At 42.2% G+C, this 27,094-nt stretch overlaps 1 protein-coding gene and 1 long non-coding RNA gene across 2 annotated transcripts in view; one reads left to right on the top strand and one right to left on the bottom strand.

Annotated features, from left to right (window-relative positions):
- LOC118372793 (cyclin-dependent kinase 6-like) overlaps window positions 1-4,949 on the bottom strand; it is an 85,095-nt gene extending 80,146 nt beyond the window's left edge. The window contains exons 1-2 of the mRNA XM_052469985.1: window positions 4,734-4,949; window positions 3,607-3,944 (exon numbers count right to left, since the gene is read on the bottom strand). Coding sequence (XP_052325945.1) covers window positions 3,607-3,830 — 224 coding nt within the window. The 5' untranslated portion in view covers window positions 3,831-3,944; window positions 4,734-4,949. The remainder of the gene's footprint in view (window positions 1-3,606; window positions 3,945-4,733) is intronic.
- A 17-nt stretch (window positions 4,950-4,966) lies between these two features.
- LOC127909293 (uncharacterized) lies at window positions 4,967-11,289 on the top strand. Its single transcript, XR_008070633.1, has 2 exons — window positions 4,967-5,577; window positions 8,238-11,289. It is a non-coding gene; the product is annotated as an uncharacterized LOC127909293 (long non-coding RNA).
- Window positions 11,290-27,094: the final 15,805 nt, after the last annotated feature.

Raw genomic sequence — 27,094 nt, 5'->3', positions numbered from 1 at the left:
TTGTAGCTACATTATATGACTTTTACAAGGGAAACCCTTGGCAACTCCTGAGCATCCAACAGAATACATCAACTTGTGGTTGTATTTTTACAGGGAAACAAAATGAGCCCCAACATCCAGATTATTCTTGCAGTTGTGTCAGGGGCTAACTTTGGTGAAAAACCTAGAGAAGACGGCCCAGTGTCTTCCTCGAAGAGCCAAGGACCACAACAAACATTCCTCCAGGAGCACCACGGCAACACGTGATGCGCCATCAAATCAAATCAAATCAAATGTATTTGTCACATACACATGGTTAGCAGATGTTAATGCGAGTGTAGCGAAATGCTTGTGCTTCTAGTTCCGACAATGCAGTAATAACCAACAAGTAATCTAACTAACAATTCCTAAACTACTGTCTTATACACAGTGTAAGGGGATAAAGAATATGTACATAAGGATATATGAATGAGTGATGGTACAGAGCAGCATAGGCAAGATACAGTAGATGGTATCGAGTACAGTATATACATATAAGATGAGTATGTAAACAAAGTGGCATAGTTAAAGTGGCTAGTGATACATGTATTACATAAGGATGCAGTCGATGATATAGAGTACAGTATATACATATGCATATGAGATGAATAATGTAGGGTAAGTAACATTATATAAGGTAGCATTGTTTAAAGTGGCTAGTGATATATTTACATCATTCCCATGGCAACTGAAGCAGGGACTGCCCATGACTAACCACCAGATGCTGTTGGTTCATGCAGTAATTCTTATATTTAATTTAAAATATTTAATATTTACAGTGAAATCCATATTTCAATTTCCTCAAATATTTCGAAAGTCAACAGCACTGCAGTAATAACAGTAAAATTGCAGTTCATGTCTGTGTAATCTCTGTGAATTGTTTTGAAGTAAAGCATGGGAAAGCCGCCCCACCAACTCTTAAGGAAAGTTGTCCTTTCCTTTCGATGCACCTCACCACGCCGCCCTTGTACTGTTATCAAAGGTTTGTAAGGAGTTATTCTTTCAAAGTATTATAACCATACGCCCATGATGTCACGGAACGAGCGAGCCTCCCGGTTGGAAACGCAAGGTTAAACGCTCCTCAGAACCGTGATTGTTCTGCTACAATGCAGCCTCTCACCAGACACTGAACATATGGGATGACTAATGGGTGTCATTCTAAAACATCCAGGGGCTGGCAGGCCTGTAGTTACACAGTAGGTCCAGAATGCATCCTGCTCAGTGTCGGCTCGCTCCCATGCTGTTTAGCTTTACAGATATAGACCAGACCAGACCCCCTTTGGTGTGGATTCAAACTTGGGCTTATGTATACACTCTGAGAGAAAAAGTGCTATCTAGTCCCTAAAAGGGTTCTTCAGCTGTTCCCATAGGATAACCCTTTGAAGAGCCATTTTTGGTTCCATGTATTACTTTTGGTTCCAATGATTTTATTCTAAAAGTGTAGGGAACCACAACTTTACAGAATAGACAGATTAGATGCATACCATAAAGTATAGGGAGTAAGGGCACATTTTGTGTCATCATTTCATGAAACTCAATCTGGGGAACCTTCGATATGTGGAATCTCAATTGAGAATCTATTCATTTATTCAGTTTAAGAGAATAATGATGCACGTTGAGGCTGTGGTGGGACCAGCAGGGCAGAGAATAACATTTGTATTATTAAAACGTTTCCATTAAGCTTTTAATCCAAAAGCACTCAAAAGCTTAATGGCAAGGTTAGACCTTGAGCAAGGCCGGTAAATGACGTGGTTCGAATGACGTGGACCGGACTGACATCCAAACTGACCCATGGGAGTCTACAGCTGCAAGCATAACAACCTTTTTATGTTGTCTTGTGGCCTGGATGACTAAAAACAACACTGTTTATATCCCCAACTCTTGTAGGATACTGGAATGGGGCAAAATCAGCTGAATACAGTATCTCTTCTTTCTTCTTATTCATTCCTCATTGACTTTTCTGGTAACTTTCACTACAACCAGCAATGGGAATGACTTTACCCATGACTAATCTAGTGAACAGATATCACCCAAGAATGTTTGTCACAGGTACTGCACACAAAACATCCATCGAGTTGTATTACCAGATCCATAATACCCATAAATCCTAAAAGGGGAAATGGTTCCAATCGTTTTTCCACCATTCATTTTCCCAATAGGGGATTTTAGAAACACTTAACATAAGGTCTGTTTGGTGTAGGTTTACCCTGACGTGACGTTTTGATAACCTTGTAAATCTCTCTAGGACAAGCTGACTTTTATCAATGTATTCGCCTGTATTTACCCCTCAAAAATGAAATGCTAATTACCTGATATGATGATCTGGGCAAGACTGCCGAATCGAGGCGAAGGTAAGAATCTCTGGATGAACTATCTAATGGTATGTACATTTAGTAATAAATATATTATCAACATTTTTCTCAATTGACAATTCTGTGAACTGTCTTGTGCAAGTTTTAAATTGACACAACACCTGCTAGCAAAGGTTTCAGCTGGAGATGACGTGCAGGAGCTTGCAGGGATTTGTAGTCTTGCATGATGTCTACTTTGATGCTAATTAGCATTTTTCAAAACTGAGCATAAATAGAGCTGAATATATTATTGATTATCAGCTTGTCCAATAGATATTGACATGGTTATCAAACCATCACACCAGGGTAAGCCTACATGAAACACAGACCGTTTTTTCAGAGTTTCTAAAATGCCCTATATGAAAAATAAATGGTGGAAAAACAACTGGAACCATTTCCCTGTTTGACCGCTAAGTATTATGACACCTCCACTGTGAGGCCCTATAGTAACACCAGTATCAAAAAGTGTTTATAGTTACAAAACCACAACTTTTCCCGAATGTCAATAAGACAACTCCATAAGACTCTGCAATACATCCCAAGGAGGCAGATACTGTATATCTGACATTATATAGATGTATATCTGACATATGAAAATGATATACACTGAGTGTAGAAAACAATATGACATAGACAGACCAGGTGAAGGCTGTGATCCCTTATTGATGTCACTTCAATCCACTTCAATCTGTGTAGATGAAGGGGAGGAGACAGGTTAAAGAAGGGTTTTTAAGCCTTGCGACATGGATTGTGTGTGTGTGCCATTCAGTGGGTGAATGGGCAAGACAAAAGACTTAAGTGCCTTTGAACGTGGTATGGTAGTACAGTAGGTGCCAGGTGCACCAGTTTGTGTCAAGAACTGCAACGCTGCAGGTTTTCCAAGCTCAACAGTTTCCCGTGTGTATCAAGAATGGTCCACCATCCAAAGGACATCCAGCCAACTTGACACAACTGTGGGAAGCATTGGAGTCAACATGGGCCAGCATCTCTGTGGAACGCTTCTGACGCCTTGTAGAGTCCCTGCCCTGAAGAATTTGGGCTATTTTGAAGGCAAAGGGGTGGGGGCTGCAACTCAATATTAGGCATGTTTTGTACACTCAGTGTATATAGACATTATGCAGCCATTTAAAGAGAGAAATACCAGGAGTTATAAGAGCATGAAGAGATAATGTTACTCCTGGTAGAGGAGAGGCCCTTGTTAGATGCACCCCCCTCTCCCAGTTCCATCTCTGCTTACCTGACCACGTTGGGGTGTTCGAATGCCTCCAGTTGCCTCAGTACCGCCACCTCACGGATGGTCGAGAGGGGCATCCCTTCCTCCTCCGTCTGTACCCGAACTCTTTTTAGGGCTACAAAGCGTCCCGCGTTCTTCAAATCTCGTGCCTTGTACACCTTTCCGTAAGCACCTTCGCCAATCTCGGCGACGGGCTCGTATCTTTGTGCTACACTTTCATTGTCCATTTTTGCGGATTTGTTTTCTTGTTGAGAATATTGCGGGGAATCCCGACGAATGTGAAGAGCCAGGGTTTTTACAAAGCCATCCTCACATAACAGAGTTGTTGGCACTTGCAATGCCTAAATTAGAGGAAGACAGAGGTTGTAGAGGTAAACATCTTATATGTATGTCTAATTTTTGGTCAAACGGAGGTTCAGGTAGGCTAGAACATTGTGTCATCATTCCGACTATGAACACTAGAACCCCCAATGCGTTCGACTTGATTCACTCCCACTTCATTACGCGCATGAACCTCATGTCCTTCTTGCAACCTCACACAACATCTGGCATCTCTAAAACAAGGACATTTACATCTGATCACTTTTACATGCGTTCTCTAAGTGCATAAATCAGTCCATAATACAACAATAACGTAATACTTATGTTCATGCGTATAATGAGGGATTTGTAGACGATTGAGTTAGAAACAAAAGCAAAATAACTTGAAAGAACAGAATGTAAAATATAAAGCAGAATTACTATATCATATGCACAAAAATATCCAGGCTACGATATCGTTTTTCAAATGTGACCAGTCTAATAATTATGCTTTATTATAGGCGACAAACTGTTGCGAGCACGTGGTTGTTTACCGAGTTGTATTGTCTAAACTTCCTATAGTCCATTTAAACACATATCTCTCCCTTCCCATGTCATTAATAGTTATGGTGTAATAATGCAATTTTATCGCAGTTTTTTGCACAGCAGATTTTTTATTTTAATTGAATGTGTTATTATTATTATTTTTGTAGTCTACATGGATGAACAATTAAGTGCAGCAATTTAATTGGTAAAATAACACAATAAGGACATGCATGCAAAATACATGTTTCTAACACAAAAAGTAAAATATCAACATTTCAGCCTACCTCGTTTCATGTTATCAGTGAAAGTCGCAACATTGGCCGTGTCCATGAAATTATGAAACATCCCTCCTTTGGATAAATGTTCAAACTAACACACAGCACATCATATATCCCACACAGGTAGTCGGATGGTGCACGCTTTTCTAACCCCCATCCCTCAGCAGTTAACTACCACCTCTTCAACTGCAGCTCAAGCAAAGCAGTAACTATAATACCGGGGTTGTGTGTGTGGGGGGGGGCGTATTCCTTACAGAAAAACACAGTTCCTACTGCAACTTTTTTGGGGAGGTCATAGGACAAAAGCTTGATATATTCTCCAAGCCATGCTCTTCTCATTTTTTTTTTCCTGTTTTAACGCTCTTTTTTTCAAAATTTGTCTGTGAGCTCCGTCTCTTCTTCGCTTTCCCACGCTGGCTGAATGTGCCTTGACCCCCTTCAGAGAAGTTTGACACAGAGCAGGAACATTTCCGCATTCCTCCCGACTACAAAGACTAACCGCCTCCTTTTGCCCTCCTTGGTTCTTTATCATTCATAGTTCTCTCTCGGTTTTGTCTCAGTGTCAAAACCAGCAGCACCACGGGGGGAAAGCTGGGCAGCAAGAAAAGTGTATTTGATGGACCAGTCGATCTATCCGGCCATTGAAAACTATTCGTTGACAATACATCAGCGGGGAAGCAGGGTGACAAGCTCGCCTCTGGCCCATAAGGTCAGGTTCAAGGACCAGTGGCTTGGGTTGTGTCAGGGGTGATTCTCCCAAAGCGCTCCTTCGAGGGTGCTCTGTTTCACTGCTTCATCCAAACGTGAGATGCCAACTGCACACGTGAGAGATAGTCCATAGCTTTAAATGGTATGCCTTTTGGAAATAATAATGAAATATGTAAATTATCAAATTAAAATGGATAATCCATTAATCCAATACATATTACTATCATTCATGGCGCAGAAATCTAAATATAATTAACATATTTGTATTAATGTCTGCGTATTTCAAAAGTAGGATGGTAAGTGATTTCTCAGAAACTATTTTGAAATGACTGTTAGATCTATCAGTTTTGACAATAAGATTTATAATTATAAATATTTTACATTTAACACTTTCTTTTTGTTTTATACATGTCATTGATATTCTGTTTATCACATGTTCTTTAGAATGAATCCAAAGGCTTTGTAGTCAGTGACAATAGATTTACTTTGTATTTCAGTAGCTAATATGACCCCAACAACTTGCTCAAGCCCCCCTCCCCAACCCCCAAAAAGCCTTGAGCCAGGAAATTTATCTCAAGTGAATCACAAAGTAGCCTATATAGATGAGGCTAACAAAATCCTTTCACAATGGATATGGTTGAGAAGGGAGCATACATAACATGTCAAGACTTGATGTCAGATTATCCTCGTGAAAGAACCATCACTGGCATTTTATAATGCCTTATTGTCCTAATGTTATTTAAAGGCTTGGCTCAGATACAGTTCCAATGAACATTTCCTCAGAAAGATCTCTTGTGTACTGCTATCATTTTCATATAGTGTCTGCAAGAATGTAAGAATTTAGATTGTACTTTGATTTCAACTGAAAAATAAAATCTGGGGTGGGGGCGGCTGTGTGTAGGTGGGTGGGGGGTCGGTGATGGGAGTCTGTAGTATGTATGGAAATATACCCCCCCGCCCAACCCAATCCAAGTCCACCCTAGCCAATCATCATTAGCATTACAAAGCACACAATGCAGACAATGTATTCTCAACCAATAACTGTAAATGTGGCATTTTAGCATCATCATTGTCTGCTTTAAATTAGCACTGAGAACCATCGCCCAGATTGAATACATTCGAATGCATACTCGTTATTGGACTGCAAAATAGCCAATTAAATTCCTCCGTTGTGTGGGGTAAGTAAGCACAGACACACACTTATGCAAACACATGCACACACGCAAGCACACACACACCCATAACCCTGTTAGGAGCGATTGTAACTTTGAAAACCTGGATAACTGTCGCACAATACTGTCAAAAGTCATAAGTCAAAATACTCTACAAGCACAGGGCATATACGCTTGGGCTTCTCCTATCTTTAAATCTATGAATGTTCATTTCATTATTCATCAGCATTCCTCTTTTCTACTTCCATACGTTTGCTGTTCTATTACTATAGATTCAGGCATAACACAGAGGTCAAGGTGTAATAACACAGAGGTAAAGCTGTTATAACACAGAGGAAAATGTGTTACAATAAATTATAAATGTATGATAAATGTGTTATAACACAAAGGTAAAAGTGTTATAACATGTAGGTAAAGGTGATATAACACATTGGTAAAGGTGTTATAACAAAGAGGTAAATGTGTTATAACATAGAGATACATGTGTTATAACGTAGAGGTAAAGTTGTTATAACACAGAGATAACTTAACACAGAGATATGTGTTATAACATAAATTAAAATATTTTATAACAGAGGTAAAGGTGTTTAACACAGAGATACATGTGTTATAACACAGAGGTTAATGTTTTATGACACAGAGATAAATGTGTTATAACATAGAGGTAAAGGTGTTATAATGCAGAGGTCAAGCTGTTATAACACAGATGAAAATGTGTTACAACAGAGCTAAATGTGTTATAACACAGAGTTAAAAGTGTTATAACATGGAGGTAAAGGTGATATAACACAAAGATAAATGTTTTATAACTCACAGGAAAAGGTGTTATAACAAAGAGGTAAATGTGTTCTAACACAGGAAAAGGTGATATAACAGAGGAAAATGTGTTATAACACACAGATAAATTTGTTATGACACAGAGTTAAAAGTGTTATAACATGGAGGTAAAGGTGATATAACACAAAGATAAATGTTTTATAACTCACAGGAAAAGGTGTTATAACAAAGAGGTAAATGTGTTCTAACACAGGAAAAGGTGATATAACAGAGGAAAATGTGTTATAACACACAGATAAATTTGTTATGACACAGAGTTAAAGGTGTTATAACACAGAGATACATGTGTTATAACATAGAGGAAAATGTGTTATAACAGAGATGAATGCGTTATAATACAGCGGTCAAGGTGTTAACACAGAGGTAAAGGTGTTATAACACAGATATAAATGTTTTATAACACAAAGGAAAATGTTTTATAACAGAGGTTGGGTTGGCGCCCCCCCCTTGGGTTGTGCCGTGGCGGAGATCTTTGTGGGCTATACTCAGCCTTGTCTCAGGATGATAAGTTGGTGGTTGAAGATATCCCTCTAGTGGTGTGGGGGCTGTGCTTTGGCAAAGTGGGTGGGGTTATATCCTTCCTGTTTGGCCCTGTCCGGGGGTGTCCTCGGATGGGGCCACGGTGTCTCCTAACCCCTCCTGTCTCAGCCTCCAGTATTTATGCTGCAGTAGTTTATGTGTCGGGGGGCTAGGGTCAGTTTGTTATATCTGGAGTACTTCTCCTGTGCTATTCGGTGTCCTGTGTGAATTTAAGTGTGCTCTCTCTAATTCTCTCTTTCTTTCTCTGTCTCAGAGGACCTGAGCCCTAGGACCATGCCTCATGACTACCTGACATGATGACACCTTGCTGTCCCCAGTCCACCTGGCCATGCTGCTGCTCCAGTTTCAACTGTTCTGCCTTATTATTATTGGACCATGCTGGTCATTTATGAACATTTGAACATCTTGGCCATGTTCTGTTATAATCTCCACCCGGCACAGCCAGAAGAGGACTGGCCACCCCACATAGCCTGGTTCCTCTCTAGGTTTCTTCCTAGGTTTTGGCCTTTCTAGGGAGTTTTTCCTAGCCACTGTGCAACTACACCTGCATTGCTTGCTGTTTGTGGTTTTAGGCTGGGTTTCTGTACATCACTTTGAGATATCAGCTGATGTACGAAGGGCTATATAAATACATTTGATTTGATTTGATTAGGTAAATGTGTTATAACACAGAGGTAAAGGTGCTATAACTCCTAAATAAAGGTTCTATAACTCAAAGATAAAGGTTCTATAACTCAGATGTAAAGATGTAATAACACAGAGGTCAATGTGTTATAACAAAGAGGTAAAGGTGTTATAACACAGAGGTTAATGTTTTATGACGCAGAGATAAATGTGTTATAAGACAGAGTAAAAGGTTTTAGAAGACAGAGATAAATGTGTTATAACATAGAGGAAAATGTGCTATAACACAGAGGGAAAGGTGTTATAACAGTGATAAAGGTGTTACAACACAGAGGTACATTTGTTATAATACAGATATAAATGTGTTATAACACATAGGTAAAGGTGCTATAACTCCTAAATAAAGGGTCTATAACTCAGAGATAAAGGTTATATAACTCAGATGTAAAGGTGCTATAACACAGAGGTAAAGGTGCTATAACTCCTAAATAAAGGTTCTCTAACTCCTAAATAAAGGTTCTCTAACTCAGAGATAAAGGTTCTATAACTCAGAGATAAAGGTTCTATAACTCAGATGTAAAGGTGCTATAACACAGAGGTAAATGTGTTATAACTCAGAGGTAAAGGTGCTATAACTCCTAAATAAAGGTTCTATAACTCAAAGATAAAGGTTCTATAACTCAGATGTAAAGGTGCTATAACACAGAGATAAAGGTGTTATAACACAGAGGTAAAGGTGCTATAACTCATAAATAAAGGTTCTATAACTCAGAGATAAAGGTTCTATAACTCAGAGATAAAGGTTCTATAACTCAGATGTAAAGGTGCTATAACACAGAGGTAAATGTGTTATAACACAGAGGTAAAGGTGTTATAACACAGAGGTAAAGGTGTTATAACACAGAGATATAGAACAACAGTAATGGTGGAACATGAACCGATAAACAAAGCCAGTGGTTTATATGCTCCTTGAGTTTAGTCCCCCTCAACTTCTCTGTTCTCTCCTCAGGATGAAGAAGAATAAAGCCTGTTTTGCAGCTTTACCGCCACCGTCATCCCTTGTTGAAACGTTTAAATACACCCACATTACAGTTGAAACACAACACCAGTCGAAGCGAATACCTTTGTACCAGTATACCACAGAATCTGTCATGACAGTTTCAAGCGCAATACGTGGAATGTAGTTTGTTAACCAAACCCACCCTTTTGGGAATTTACAAGTCTCTTGTTTTTCAGACGAGACCACTGTCATTGCCCTGAAAGCCACCATATGACAAAGTTTGGCAAGAGAGTTTGACAGTTATGAATAAGACATATAATTGGCAGCCTTTTAGCAGCCTGAAAGCTGTGGGGTTAAGACAGTTTGTCTCTTTAACCCAAGGCTTAGCATGGATAAAGTGATAACATAAGCCTGGCTGGAGAGATAAAGTAGAACAGTAGACCTCTTGGTTGGACTTCCCAGTTGCTGATGTTTTGATCGTGGCTCCTGCACTCTGTTGAGGTAAACTAGACATCTACTGTTGGCTCTCAGGTCAATGACCTATAAGCATTGGTACTTTTCTGATTGTCTAATTCTAAATGTACAGTGTATAAAATCTTTAGATATGCTGTACCTCAAATTGGTTCATTTCAAAAAGAGAGTATGAGGAATTTGAGAGGATCCGGGCTGGGGAGATTAGGACAGTCCCGTCTTTCTTAATCCACAGAGAAGATCACTGTTATAAACCCTGCATAAAATCAGGAGACAATGCTAGGTTGTTTTCTGTGTTGGCTTGATTTTCCCTTTTTTTCAAGTCAAACTGAAGACCAGAGAGCAGCCAGCTAGTAAAGCCTTCCCTTCCCCAGCCCAGGCCCCTCAAAACAAGCCTCTTTCTGTTGGGAATCTCCATGGAAACCAAGCAACTAACTTGAGGAGGGATATAAAACCTGCTCTTTGAGGGACTGAAGGAACACCTGCCACCTCTACAGATGGGGGTCAAAATAGACTGACACACAGCCACCTCATAATGAACAGAGGGTTGTGTAACATTTAAATGAGTCCCCGTCCCGAACATCTGCTCATCGTCAATTACTTATTCACTGATAACTCCTATTTGATCTGTTAAAACAGACCCAATCTTTACTGGAAATCACTTGATGCAATAGTGTAGTTATTTATGAGTATTGGTTCAGATTGCAGATTGGTTAAAATGACAGTAATAACTGATATGGACTGTTCATCATTCTAAGCTTGAAGATGTTAGGTGCGTAATTGATTAGGGAATCTGCATCACATCTTGAAGTCCGAGAGCTCTGAAGGTTTTGCAAATAAGATATTTGGTTGTGTGGCCGTTAGTTTGTACATAACATGGGTTCCATTGAAATCCAGCAACTGCATGTTTCTGGTAGCGACACCACACTATCCCCTGGCTGTTACTGTCAAAGCAAAGAGCTGCTGTTGGACATACATAGCCTGAACAACCTTAATTAACACCTGCAGAATAGCCCCGCGGTTGTTATTTTACTGCTGCTCTTTCATTGTTACTGTTTTTTTCTTTTTTAAACTGCATTGTTAAGGGTTGTCAGTAAGCATTTCACTGTGAGGTCTACACCTGTTGTATTCGGTGTATGTGACAAATAACATCTGATTTGAGAACCACAACATAAATAAAAGAAAAGTACTGTTAACCACACCAACATTACTGGGGATTGTTAGCCACTCTGTCTTTTTGTAACCTTGCTTTTTAGGGCTAATTGCCCTGACTTTCCAGAGTTCAGGGGTCAAACAGTTTGCCAACAAGCATTAGGGCAGAAATTCAATCAACTGTTCAGCTTTTGCGATTCAAAGGAATCTCCTTCAAGTGTTACAATGACTATAAACAAATCTTGTCCACCACCACTATCACTATCAATACAGTGAGTCCCTCACATTTCACCTATTGCATTTCCGCTTACCCTCACCCATTCACACCCCAAACATCAAAGGCCCTATCAACAAGAACAAGTGGCATGCAGGGGTCATCCATCCAGCCACCCAGCCTCATTTTAGCCTACACTGCCGGAGGCAATATGCTCTGGGATGCATCCCAAATGCTACCCTAATTCCCTTTAAAGTGCACTATATTAATTTCACCAGGGGCCAAAGGGATCTATATAGAGCATAGGGTACCAGTCTTCCATGTTCCTCCCCAGCCCTCCCCATTCCTCACAACTCCATTCATGTGTTAAAGTGACGGCTGCTCCTCACATTCCTCTGAAAATTAACCAGCAGGCCAGAAAAAGGGACAAATAACAATTGAGAGATTTGTTAATATAAGGTGTGGAGTGGAGAGTAATCTCGGCACCAAGCACCAAATCAGCTACCTACACTCTTAGAAAAAAGGGTTCCAAAAGGGTTCTTTTGTCACGATCGTCGTATGGAGTAGACCAAAGCGTAGTGTGGTGTGAATCCAATCTTTTATTGAATGACGAAAAACCACAAAGACCACTTAAACAACGTGACGCTATGTCAACACGTGCAGACACAGGCAACTACACATAGACAATAACCCACAAACTACAATACAACACAGGCTACCAAAATATGGTTCCCAATCAGAGACAACGACAAACACTTGCCACTGATTGAGAACCATATCAGGCCAAAACACATAGAAATAGACAAACTAGACATACAACATAGAATTCCCACTCCTATCACACCCTGACCAAAAAAAAACATAGAAACAAACAATGCAAATCATGGTCAGAGTGTGACATCTTCGGCTATCCCCGTAGGACAAGCCTTTTTGGTTCCAAGTAGAACCCTTTTTTGGTTCCAGGTATAATTATTTTGTGTACCATGTAGAACACTGTGTGTAAAGTGTTCTACATGGAACTCAAACGGGTTCTACCTGGAACCAAAAAGGGTTCTTCTAGATAGCACCTTTTTTCTAAGAGTGTATGTTAAGGCAGTAAAGACAGTTGCTGTTTCTGTAAGGGTGATATGTTGGTATAGTAAGAGGATTATTTATTTAATTAAAAAGGTTATGCAACACCCAATTCCACTGTGTGAATTTCACCCTTGCACTCAATAACTGGTTGTGCCACCTTCAGCTGCAATGACTTCTACCAAATGCTTCCTGTAGTTGTTGATCAGTCTCTCACATCGCTGTGGAGGAATTTCTTCCCACTCTTGCATGCAGAACTGCTTTAGCAACATTTATGGGTTTTCATTCATGAACTGCTCGTTTCAAGTCTTGCCATACCGTCTCAATTGGGATTAGGTCTTTGACTAGGCTATACCAAAACTTCAAATGTTTTGCTTTTTAGCCACTTTCATGTCGACTTGATTGTGTGTTTGGGATCATCTTGCTGCATGACCCAGCTGCACTTCAGCTTCAGCTCACAGATGGATGGCGTGAACTTCTCCTGTAGAATTCTCTAATACAGAGCATAATTAATGGTTCCTTCTATTAAGGCAAGTCGTGCAGGTACTGGGGCAGCAAAGCATCCCCAAACCATCACCAGCATGCTTGACTGTTGGTATGAGGTTCTTTCTGTGGAATGCAGTGTTTGATTTTTGCCAAGTATAATGGGACCCATCTCATCTAAAAAGTTTTCCAAAAAGCACCTGGACGATCATCAAGATTCTTGGAAGAATGTTCTATGGACAGGTGATTCAAAAGTATCACTTTGTTTATGAAGTAAATTCAATAAATATGTAATTGTTGTGTTATTTGTTCCCTCAGGTTCCCATTATCTAATATTAGGTTTTGGTTGAAGGTCTGATAACATTTTGTATCAAAAAGTAGAGAAAATTAGAAAGGGGCAAATATTTTTTCACACTACTGTAGTTGATTTCACAACTAATTATTTGATTGGTGTCATTCACATAAAAATAGGACAACAAGGAAGTTGTGTTGGGCACTCTTTTCAATTGAATGTTGGATCAATATGGATGTTATACGTTTCTGAGTCTAATCTGCTAGTTTGAATCCAGGGCTCAGTTTCCTCTGGGTTATGTTATACTGTAAGAACAGTATAACATAGGGACTTTTCTTCAACATTATCATTACAAGAAAAACAAGCAGCTTCTTTTTCTCAGAGCGCAACCCAACACATGAAAGTTATCAAGATTGGTTGCATGGCAACCCTTTGTTGTTATGACATACTGTGAAATTAAGTGTACCCATATTGGTAAGAAAAACATCACCTCGTCATTGTCAGCTCACCCTAAAGTAAATGCTATGTCACTGTCTGTGGTAACCGTTTTAAAGTGAACGTGTTCCATATTAACAAACATTGTCCAATTGTAAAAGTCATCAATGAATGCTGGCATGTTACTTTATATTAGTGGTAAAGGTGTAAAAGGTCACATTGTCTTTCCGGAGAAAAGGGACTTTGATTGGTCTTGAAAGGCACCGCCATCATTGCTTGGAATCTCAGGCTCATACATTTGCCATTCATTGAGGAGCTGGTATATTATTTTACCTGGGAATGATTATACAGCACCTGTAATCAGTCTACTGCTAGTCCTGTTTGACTAGCCTGTTCCCACATCTCTATGTGCTTTAGCCAACTCCTCAGATAATCAATGTCATACAATACATCCATGTTGTATATACTGTTTGGCATGGCAACAATTGTCGGAGGGGTTAGCTAAAGGTACATACTGAAATAGCACCAGGCCAGTGGTGTTAGACAGCTCAATCATAGACATTCTCTTCAGAAGCTTTCCCCTCGAGGTCTAAGGGCCCGGGCTGGGTTTCTACTAAGCTAATAACATATGTAATTGTTTTAAGATGGTCATACCAAGGATCATTTAGGTATTTGACTCCTGTAGGTATACATCTTTTAATAAAAACCATTTATTTGATGAAACATTGAAGTTTGCCTTACTGCTACACACATTGAATAACAGATTATTACATGGAAAAACAGATAGTAAAAAATACATTCAAAGGAAGATTGTTTTGAAGTGTCTGTCCTATAGTTGAGATATATAATAAAATGTTTACAGTGGAATTACCCGTATACCTTTGAAGTGGAAATGCGCTATTCACTTCCATAAATTTTTTCAGCCTGGTATCAGGTTACCTTCAGACGAGTCTCCTGACACTTTTGGGGGCCATAGAGCAAAAGGGAGGGGCCATAATAGTTTGTCTGACAAACACAGCTGTAGCTCTGCCACCTTCCACCGCAGATGCGGAAGACCAACATCGGCAGATGTGGTGGATTGAGACGAGGCCCATGCAAAGAAACAGATATCTCCAGCTTAAAGATAGAATCCTTAATTGAAACATTAACAAAGTGGCTGTTTTGGTAAAAAGCTGAGGGATGAGCCTGGAGAAATGTAGCCACTCAAATTCATAGACAGCTATCCATGAAATTTACATTTTTGTCACACCCTGATCTGTTCACCTGTCCTCGTTATAGTCTCCACCCCCTCCACGTGTTGCTTGTTTTCCCCAGTGTATTTATCCCTGTGTTTCCTGTCTCTCTGTACCAGTTTGTCTTGTTTTCCCCAGTGTATTTATCCCTGTGTTTCCTGTCTCTCTGTACCAGTGTATTGATCCCTGTGTTTCCTGTCTCTCTGGGCCAGTTTGTCTTGTTTTCCCCAGTCTATTTATCCCTGTGTTTCCTGTCTCTCTGGGCCAGTGTATTTATCCCTGTGTTTCCTGTCTCTCTGTGCCAGTTTGTCTTGTTTTCCCCAGTGTATTTATCCCTGTGTTTCCTGTCTCTCTGTGCCAGTTTGTCTTGTTTTCCCCAGTGTATTTATCCCTGTGTTTCATGTCTCTCTGGGCCAGTGTATTTATCCCTGTGTTTCCTGTCTCTCTGGGCCAGTTTGTCTTGTTTTCCCCAGTGTATTTATCCCTGTGTTTCCTGTCTCTCTGGGCCAGTTTGTCTTGTTTTCCCCAGTGTATTTATCCCTGTGTTTACTGTCTCTCTGGGCCAGTGTATTTATCCCTGTGTTTCCTGTCTCTCTGGGCCAGTTTGTCTTGTTTTCCCCAGTGTATTTATCCCTGTGTTTCCTGTCTCTCTGGGCCAGTTTGTCTTGTTTTCCCCAGTGTATTTATCCCTGTGTTTCCTGTCTCTCTGTGCCAGTTTGTCTTGTTTTCCCCAGTGTATTTATCCCTGTGTTTCCTGTCTCTCTGTGCCAGTTTGTCTTGTTTTACCCAGTGTATTTATCCCTGTGTTTCCTGTCTCTCTGGGCCAGTTTGTCTTGTTTTCCCCAGTGTATTTATCCCTGTGTTTCCTGTCTCTCTGGGCCAGTTTGTCTTGTTTTCCCCAGTGTATTTATCCCTGTGTTTCCTGTCTCTCTGGGCCAGTTTGTCCCTTGTTTTGTCCCTGGGCAGTGTATTTATCCCTGTCTCTCTGGGCCAGTTTCCTGTCCCTCCTCTGGGCCAGTGTATGTATCCCTGTGTTTCCTGTCTCTCTGGGCCAGTGTATTTCCCTGTGTTTCCTGTCTCTCTGGGCCAGTGTATTTATCCCTGTGTTTCCTGTCTCTCTGGGCCAGTTTGTCTTGTTTTCCCCAGTGTATTTATCCCTGTGTTTCCTGTCTCTCTGGGCCAGTTTGTCTTGTTTTCCCCAGTGTATTTATCCCTGTGTTTCCTGTCTCTCTGGGCCAGTGTATGTATCCCTGTGTTTCCTGTCTCTCTGGGCCAGTGTATTTATCCCTGTGTTTCCTGTCTCTCTGGGCCAGTTTGTCTTGTTTTCCCCAGTGTATTTATCCCTGTGTTTCCTGTCTCTCTGGGCCAGTGTATTTATCCCTGTGTTTCCTGTCTCTCTGGGCCAGTGTATTTATCCCTGTGTTTCCTGTCTCTCTGGGCCAGTGTATTTATCCCTGTGTTTCCTGTCTCTCTGGGCCAGTTTGTCTTGTTTTCCCCAGTGTATTTATCCCTGTGTTTCCTGTCTCTCTGGGCCAGTTCGTCTTGTATGTCCAAGCCTACCAGCGGTTTTCCCGTTTTCCTGCTTTGCCTTTTCTCCTTTCTCTAGTCCTCCTGGTTTTGACCCTTGCCTGTTTCTGGACTCTGTACCCGCTGCCTGACCATTCTGCCTGCCCTGACCTCGAACCTGCCTACCACTCTGTACCCACCTACCTGACCATTCTGCCTGCCACTCTGTACCTCCTGGACTCTGATCTGGTTATGACCTTTTGCCTGTCTATGACCATTCTCTTGTCTATTCCCTTTGGATTTATTAAACATCTTAAACTCCAACCATCTGCCTCCTGTGTCTGCATTTGTGTCTCATCTAGTGTCATGATAATTTTAACCATGTTTTCAGGTTATACAGTATTTGTTTACATTGGAGTAAAACACGCTTATATTTGAGGTTCTGATGGGCTACAACAGCGGAACTAAACTCATATTTACATAACATAAGTTATATTCTTCAATAATCATTGGGTATACATTTATTTATCCAAAAATGGATGTAGCAAGTAAGGTTCTAGTTTTAAACACAGATTTTGATGGTGAATATTTGAACATATAATTAGATCAGAGAGGAGTGGACATCAACTCCAGGTGGAAGAACTCTGTAAAGGCTAGATTTCAGTTAGCATGGTGGTTGTGTTGTGCGTAATGCGTAGGCCTACAGTATGTGTGCATGTGTGTGTGTGTTTGCATGTGTTCCTCGCACGTATATGCGTCTGTCAATCTGTCTGTGTGTCTACAGTGTGTGTGTGTTGGTAGAGAGACCAAACCAATCCCATCTGTAACGAATCTCGTCCTCTTCTGAGGAGGAGTAGCGAGAAGGATCGGAGGACCAATGGCAGCGTGGTAAGTGTCCATAATGTTTAATCAAACACAACAGAACACTGGAACAAAACAATAAACGTTAATAAACGAAACAGTCCCGTGTGGAAACACACATTGACACGGAAAACAAACACCCACAACTCAAATGTGAAACCAGGCTACTTAAGTATGATTCTCAATCAGGGACAACGATTGACAGCTGCCTCTGATTGAGAACCATACGAGGCCGAACACAGAAATCCCAAATGATAGAAAAACGAACATAGACACCCACCCAACTCGCGCCCTGACCATACTAAAACAAAGACATAACAAAGGAACTAAGGTCAGAACGTGACACCATCTAGCTTGTCTTGCTGAATAGTTTGGTGACAGAGCAGTCAGGCCTAAGCCAAATTACTTCTGGCTGTCTCAGGGTGCATCCAAAATGGCACCCTATTCCCTGTATCCCTATTCCCTATTCCTATTCCCCTGTGGGTCCTGGTCAAAAGTAGTGCACTATGTAAGGAATAGGGTGCAATTGAGGATGCAGGCTTCGGTCTGGCGGATGGCTAATGCTCAAATCTGTATGGGCCACTGTAAAGCTGGAAAAACCTTCCTTTGTATTTCATCATCCCAGTGAAAACTTGGCCTGGACCCCCGGTGTGTTTCCCAACAACATGTTTCTTTCACTGTCGGGCCCTGTCCGCTGAGGAGACCAGGGGAGAGCCACGTGAGGGAGTCCTGAGCTACAGTATGTGTCTGTGTCTGTGTGGGTGGGTGTGTGTGTGTGTGTGGGTGGGTGGGTGGGTGGGTGGGTGTGTGGGTGTGTGGGTGGGTGTGTGGGTGGGTGGGTGGGTGGGTGTGTGTGTGTGTGTGTGTGTGTGTGTGTGTGTGTGTGTGTGTGTGTGTGGGTGGGTGGGTGGGTGTGTGTGTGGGTGGAAGTGTGGGTGGGTGGGTGGGTGGGTGTGTGTGGGTGGGTGGGTGTGTGTGTATGTGGGTGGAAGTGTGGGCATATGTTTGTAAACATCCTGTAAATATTTGTGTTGTTTTCTATTATAATATGTGATTTTGTCAATGTAATTTTCCTGCTGCAAAATCAATTGCCTCTTGAGGACATTCAAGTTTTCTGAATCTGAATACAATTTGTGTGTCTACATGTGTGTACGTGTGTGTGTAATTCTGTGTTTCTGTGTGTTTCTCTGAATGCATTTTAAACTGCACATGTAGAGGACAACAAACAACACTGTTGACACGACCTGTTTTCCTCACACCCCACTGTTGACACGGCCTGTTTTCCTCACACCCCACTGTTGACACGGCCTGTTTTCCTCACACCCCACTGTTGACACGACCTGTTTTCCTCACACCCCACTGTTGACACGGCCTGTTTTCCTCACACCCCACTGTTGACACGGCCTGTTTTCCTCACACCCCACTGTTGACACGACCTGTTTTCCTCACACCCCACTGTTGACACGGCCTGTTTTCCTCACACCCCACTGTTGACACGACCTGTTTTCCTCACACCCCACTGTTGACACGGCCTGTTTTCCTCACACCCCACTGTTGACACGGCCTGTTTTCCTCACACCCCACTGTTGACACGGCCTGTTTTCCTCACACCCCACTGTTGACACGGCCTGTTTTCCTCACACCCCACTGTTGACACGGCCTGTTTTCCTCACACCCCACTGTTGACACGGCCTGTTTTCCTCACACCCCACTGTTGACACGACCTGTTTTCCTCACACCCCACTGTTGACACGGCCTGTTTTCCTCACACCCCACTGTTGACACGGCCTGTTTTCCTCACACCCCACTGTTGACACGGCCTGTTTTCCTCACACCCCACTGTTGACACGGCCTGTTTTCCTCACACCCCACTGTTGACACGGCCTGTTTTCCTCACACCCCACTGTTGACACGGCCTGTTTTCCTCACACCCCACTGTTGACACGGCCTGTTTTCCTCACACCCCACTGTTGACACGGCCTGTTTTCCTCACACCCCACTGTTGACACGACCTGTTTTCCTCACACCCCACTGTTGACACGGCCTGTTTTCCTCACACCCCACTGTTGACACGGCCTGTTTTCCTCACACCCCACTGTTGACACGGCCTGTTTTCCTCACACCCCACTGTTGACACGGCCTGTTTTCCTCACACCCCACTGTTGACACGGCCTGTTTTCCTCACACCCCACTGTTGACACGGCCTGTTTTCCTCACACCCCACTGTTGACACGGCCTGTTTTCCTCACACCCCACTGTTGCTGTATGACATTACATCAGTGGGGGGGTATGAGGGGTTGTGTGTGTGAGTCAACGTATGTGTGTATGTATGTGTGTGGGAGTGTGTTACAGAATCGGTAGTACATAGTGGCCGTCCGATAGAGTGTGTCTCTCTAAGGAGATATATGTGATCAAGGCTGGGGCCCACTACATGTTGAACAGTAGAATGTCTTGTTTCTTTATCTCCGTCTTTAAACAGGAACTAGCTCATCCTTTCTGACTGCGTACATTGCCAGCACAGGGACAACGCCAGATGTTCACCAAATCAGTGTGTGAGTGTTCACTATTACGTCAAGTGTTATGATAAGTGGCGGGGTCCTGTCTACATACAACCCAGCCACAGCTCCAGTTTCCAGGGAGTAAACATTAGGACCCTCCATGGTGTGCTGCATGAACAGGCTGTGTTTCTCTCCCCTTTAAACTAGGCTGTGTTTCTCCCCTTTAAACTAGGCTGTTTCTCTCCCCTTTAAACTAGGCTGTGTTTCTCCCCTTTAAAATAGGCTGTGTTGCTCTCCCCTTTAAACTAGGCTGTTTCTCCCCTTTAAACTAGGCTGTGTTTCTCTCCCCTTTAAACTAGGCTGTGTTTCTCTCCTTTAAACTAGGCTGTGTTTCTCCCCTTTAAACTAGGCTGTTTCTCTCCCCTTTAAACCAAGCAGCTAGTGATGTTGCATAACAGGAAGTGGATCCACATCTAACATATTTCACAGGAGTAGAGAATATAGAATAGCATATGACAAGAAAGGAAACAGGGAGCATTTAAACATTATGTAAAGTGACTGGGTAATTTCTTGTCTTTTTAGGGAAGCAAAAGGTAGAGTGCTCCTCTCTGAACAGAGCTGTTGTAGCATTGGCCAAACCAGACATAATTCACTCAGTAGTACATAGAGTTGGTTCTGTCCTCTTCACTCCTCTCAAAGCCCCTGTGGAGTTTAAGATGTTTACACACGTTTCACAGTAACTTCTGCCTTCACAGCCTTATAGTCAAGTCACAAGATAAAGTACTGACTTGTGAGAGATAGATTTTGAGAAACAGGTCAGCATATCTAGGATGACAATTTTTTCTATGTAATACTGTAGGAAAAGTGATTATTTCTCAATGTGTGGGATGAAAACCATGACATTATGATAAGGGTTTATTGGAATTAGAATATGATCCATGACTGTACATGCTGTAAAAGGCCACTTCGTCAGACATCATGGTCCTGATAACATGCCGTAGTTATGCATATTTCTGACGGACATTGCTAGATGTGAGAAAACCAAGCTGAGACTCAGCAGTGTGATTCAGAACAGAAGAGGATCTGAGCAAGTTGGGAGCAGGATTTGACATCCTCTACTTCCTGTCATTGGCCCGGTCGTGGGTCACATGGTGAGTGCGTGGGCGAGATAGCTGAGTGAAAGTGGAATGCGTTAAAGAGGCGAGTGCAGACGCCACTGCTGCAGCACACTAACCCTGTATTAACCCGGACACACCCACAAACACACTTACTCACACACACACGCACATGCACCCACACACACATGTAGTCACGAAGACATATGCATACATGAATACATGAATGCACGCACACACACACACACACACACACACACACACACACACACACACACACACACACACACACACACACACACACACACACACACACACACACACACACACACACACACACACACACACACACACACCCACATGTAGTCACGAAGACACATGCATACATGAATGCACGCGCACACACACACACACACACACACACACACACACACACACACACACACACACACACACACACACACACACACACACACACACACACACACACACACACACACACACACACACACACGCACACACACACACACACACACACGCATCCACACATGAAGTCACGAAGACACATGCATGCACACACACACACATGTAGTCACGAAGACACATGCATACATGAATGCACACACACACACACACACACACACACACACACACACACACACACACACACACACACACACACACACACACACACACACACACACACACACACACACACACACACACACACACACACACACACACTTACTCACACACACACGCACATGCTCCCACACACACATGTAGTCACGAAGACATATGCATACATGAATGCACGCACACACACACACACACACACACACACACACACACACACACACACACACACACACACACACACACACACACACACACACACACACACACACACACACACACACACACTTACTCACACACACGCACATGCACGCATCCACACGTGTAGTCACAAAGACACATGCATGCACCCACACACACATGTAGTCACAAAGACATATGCATACATGAATGCACGCGCACACACACACACACACACACACACACACACACACACACACACACACACACACACACACACACACACACACACACACACACACACACACACACACACACACAAACACACTTACTCACACACACACGCACATGCACCACACACACACACACACACACACACACACACACACACACACACACACACACACACACATGCCATGTCTTGCATCGGGTGTCCAGCACTCAACTCTTGCACACTGTAATACATCACCATGAAAGTATGACCCTCAATCAAAGGCTAGCGTAGAAGCAGTGTGCCGCCCAATTCCTCTAGCATAGAAACAGCCAAGTGCTCCCTCTCCCTCTCTGTTCCACTGCTTCTCTCTTAAAGTCTACTGTATCTCTCTATGTATACCTTGGGTTTAGCTTGCTCTAATGTGTTTGTGCCAGACCATGTGGAAAGCACCTAAACACTTTAAGGGTGTAATCGAAATCAAGACATCCTCTTACAGAAAGCCTCTAACATCCACTATATATACAATGTTTGTGGACACTCCTTCAAACGAGTGGATCTGGCCATGTCTGCCTCACCCGTTGCTGACTGGTGTATAACATCTAGCACACAGTCATACATCCTCCATAGGCAAACAATAGCAGTAGAATGGCCTTCCTGAAAAGCTCAGTGACTTACAATATGGCACCATCATTTTAAAAAACAAATGTCTTTTTTTATTTAACTAGGCATGTCAGTTAAGAACAAATTCTTATTTACAATGACAGCCTACACCGGCCAAACCCAGACGACACTGGGACAATTGTGTGCCGCCCTATGGGACTCCCAATCACAGCCAGCTGTGATACAGCCTGGTGTTGAACCAAGGTGTCTGTAGTGACACCTCAAGCACTGAGATGCAGTGCATTAGACCACTGCGCCACTCGGGTCAGTTCGCCAAATTTCTGCCCGGGCTAGAGCTTCCCCGGTCAACTGTAAGAGCTGTTATTGTGTTATTATTAGCAAGTAAAAATCATCTGTCTTCGGTTGCAACACTCACTACTGAGTTCCAAAGCGCATTTCAAAGCAACGTCAGCACAATAACTGTTTATCGGGAGCTTCAGGAAATGGGTTTCCATGGCCGAGCAGCCACACAAAAGCCTAAGATCACCATGTGCAATGCCAGTGAGTCAGCAAGTGTGGTCTAAAGTTAGCCGCCATTGAATTCTGGAGCAGTGGAAACGCGTTCTCTGAAGTGATGAATCACACTTCCCCAACTGGCAGTCCGACGGAATAATCTGGTATTGGGTCATGCCAGGAGAACGCTACCTGCCCGATTGCATAGCGCCAACTGTAAAGTTTGGTGGAGGAGGAATTATGGTCTAGGGCTGTTTTTCATGGTTTGGACTAGGTCCCGTAGTTACAGTGAAGGGAAATCTTAATGCTACAGCAGACAATGACATTCTAGACAATTCTGTGCTTCCAATTTTGTGGCAACAGTTTGGGGAAGGCCCTTTCCTGTTTCAGCATGACAATGCCCTCTTGCACCATGCGAGGTCCATACAGAAACGGTTTGTCGAGACTGGTGCGGAGGAAAGGGGGAGGGGGAGACCAACTCGCTATATTTATGACCATAATTTTGCAATGAGATGTTCGATGAGCAGGTGTCCACATAATTTTAGTCATATAATGTATCTGTGAGAAACAACCTCTTCCCTTTTCTTCAGACAGTGAAAGAACCAGAGAGAGCAAGTGTGTGTGTGTGTGTGTGTGTGTGTGTGTGTGTGTGTGTGTGTGTGTGTGTGTGTGTGTGTGTGTGTGTGTGTGTGTGTGTGTGTGTGTGTGTGTGTGTGTGTGTGTGTGTGTGTGTGTGTGTGTGTGTGTGTGTGTGTGTGTGTGTGTGTGTGAGAAAGAGCTCTTCTCGTCTCATGACCACTTTTACACATGACAGAGAGGTGTCTGTCCACCTCTGCCCCAGAACGGAGGGATAGGAGGCAGGACTATAAACTGTTTCCGCTCTGACACTTCATCTGACAAGGGCTCTACTATAACAGTCAACTCTTACAAGACTCCTGCTAGGATTTTTAGATGGAGAGAGAAAGGGAGAGTGTGGTAGTGTGTGTGTGTGTGTGCCTGTGTGTGCGTGTGAGTTTGTGTTAGTCTGTGTCCATGAGAATTTACAGTGAAATGCTTACTTATGAATCCTTTCCCAGCAATGCAGGGTTAAAAAGTAAGAACATTTTTTCAAATTAAAAAAGGATATAGTAACACAATAAAATAACAATAACCATCCACTAAATACATTCAACTAAATGTTTCACAATTCCTGACATTTAATCCTAGTAAAAATTCAATGTCTTAGGTCAGTTAGGATCACCACTTTATTTTAACAATGTGAAATGTCAGAATAATAGTAGAGAGAATGATTTATTTCAGATTTGATTTCCTTCATCACATTCCCAGTGGGTCAGAAGTTTACATACACTCAATTAGTATTTGGTGGCACTGCCTTTAAATTGTTTAACTTGGGTCAAACGTTTCGCTTAGCCTTCCACAAGCTTCCCACAATAAGTTGGGTGAATTTTGGCCCATTCCACCTGACAGAGCTGGTGTAACTGAGTCAGGTTTGTAGGCCTCCTTGCTCGCGCATGCTTTTTCTGTTCTGCCCACACATTTTCTATAGGATTGAGGTCAGGGCTTTGTGATGGCCACTCCAATACCTTGACTTTGTTGTCCTTTTTTGCCACAACTTTGGAAGTATGCTTGGGGTCATTGTCCATTTAGAAGACCCATTTGCCACCAAGCTTTAACTGCCTGACTGATGTCTTGAGATTTTGCTTCAATATATCCACATATTTTTCCTGCCTCATGATGCCATCTATTTTGTGAAGCGCACCAGTCCCTCCTGCAGCAAAGCATCCCCACAACATGATGCTGCCACCCCCATGCTTCACGGTTGGGATAGTGTTCTTTGGCTTGCAAGCCTCCCCCTTTTTCACCCATACATAAGGTCCTTTGCTGTTGTTCTGGGATTGATTTACACTTCTCACACCAAAGTATGTTCATCTCTAGGAGACAGAACGCATCTCCTTCCTGAGCGGTATGACGGCTGAATGGTCCCATGGTGTTTAGACTTGGTAACTATTGTTTGTACAGATGAATGTGGTACCTTCAGGCATTTGGAAATTTCTCCCAAGGATGAACCTACAATTTTTATTCTGTGGTCTTGGCTGATTTCTTTTGATTTTTCCATGATGTCAAGCAAAGAGGCACTGGGTTTGTAGGTAGGGCTTGAAATATATCCACAGGTACACCTCCAATTGACTCAAAAGATGTCAATTAGTCTGTCAGAAGCTTCTAAAGCCATAACATAATTTTCTGGAATTTTCCAAGATGTTTAAAGGCACAGTCAACTTAGTGTTTGTAAACTTCTGACCCACTGGAATTGTGACACAGTGAATTATAAGTGAAATAAGCTGTCTGTAAGCATTTGTTGGACAAATTACTTGTGTCATGCACAAAGTAGATGTCCTAACTGACTTGCCAAAACTATAGTTCGTGAACAAGACATTTGTGGAGTGGTTGAAAAACGAGTTTTAATGACTCCAATCTAAGTGTATGTAAACTTCAACTGTACGTTTGTCAGGAAACGACACGTGCGATGGGGCTTGGTTATCTCTAGAAACCATATTTAATTTGGTTGCTTTAGTTTACAGGAGGATCTGTGCAGAACACGACTGACGCCTGTCACACTGATGATGAGGACTCACTGTAACGACCTCTCCAGAGGCGCAGAGTCTAACCCATAGAAATAGAAATACTAGAATGTGGTTTGAGGGCCCTTTTCCTGTTCTAGTAATTATATTTCTATCGCCGAGCCTTGCCTTCCTCCACACAAGGCTCAGGGGCCTCTAACTCTGTCTTCTCTCCTTCCAGAGTGACCTTGATATGGGATTGTGTGCTGCCTGCGTCTGGACCTTGAGTTGAGTCGCTGCAGCTGGAGCTGTAGGCCAAGACTATCGGTCTGTCTGTTTCTGTAGCTCAGTTGGTAGAGCATGCTGCTTGCAAAGCTAGGATAGTGGGTTGGATTCTCGGGACCACCCATATGTAAAACAACTGTAAGTCACTTTGGATAAAAACATAATTTATTATACAATGTATGAACAGTGCCTTCAGAAAGAATTCATACCCCTTGAGTTTTTCCACATTTTGTTGTGTTACAGCCTGAATTCAAAATGGATTGTCTTTCTGAGTAAGTCTCTAAGAGCTTGCACACCTGGATTATACAATATTTGCACATTATTCATTTTAAAATTCTTCAAGCTCGGTCAAGTTGGTTGTTGATCATTGCTAGACAGGCACTTTCAAGTCTTGCCATAGATTTTCAAGCCGATTTAAGTCAAAATTATAACTAGGCCTCTCAGGAACATTCAATGTCGTCTTGGTAAGCATCTCCATTGTATATTTGGCCTTGTGTTTTCGGTTATTTTCCAACTGAAAGGTGAATTTGTCTCCAAGTGTCTGTTGGAAAGCAGACCGAACCAGGTTATCTAACAGGATTTTGCCTGTGCTTAGATCTATTCCATTTCTTTTTATCCCCCCAAACTCTGTAGTCCTTGCCGATGACAAGCATGCCCATAACATGATGCGGCCACCACCATGCTTGAAAATATGAAGAGTGGTACTCAGTGATGTGTTGTGTTGGATTTGCCCCAAACATAATGCTTTGTATATAAAGTTAAAATAAATAAAGTTTTTTTTGTTTTACAAATTTCTTGCAGTTTTACTTACAGTTGAAGTTGGACATTTACATACACGTAGGTTGGAGTCATTAAAACTCTATTTTAAACCCCTCCACAAATTTATTGTTGACAAACTATAGTTTTGGCAAGTAGGTTAGGACATCTACTTTGTGCATGACACAAGTCATTTGTCCAACAATTGCTTATTTCACTTATAATACACTGTGTCACAATTCCAGTGGGTCAGAAGTTTACAAACACTAAGTTGACTGTGCCTTTAAACAGCTTGGAAAATTCCAGAAAACTATGTCATGGCTTTAAAAGCTTCGGAGAGGCTAATTTACATATTTTGAGTCAATAGGAGGTGTACCTGTGGATGTATTTCAAGGCCTACCTTCAAACTCAGTG

This window comes from Oncorhynchus keta, chromosome 19, assembly GCF_023373465.1.
Source record: "Oncorhynchus keta strain PuntledgeMale-10-30-2019 chromosome 19, Oket_V2, whole genome shotgun sequence".
Classification (NCBI taxonomy): domain Eukaryota; kingdom Metazoa; phylum Chordata; class Actinopteri; order Salmoniformes; family Salmonidae; genus Oncorhynchus; species Oncorhynchus keta.
Note: the sequence above shows the minus strand (reverse complement) of the source record. Positions and strands in the feature narration are given on the sequence as shown.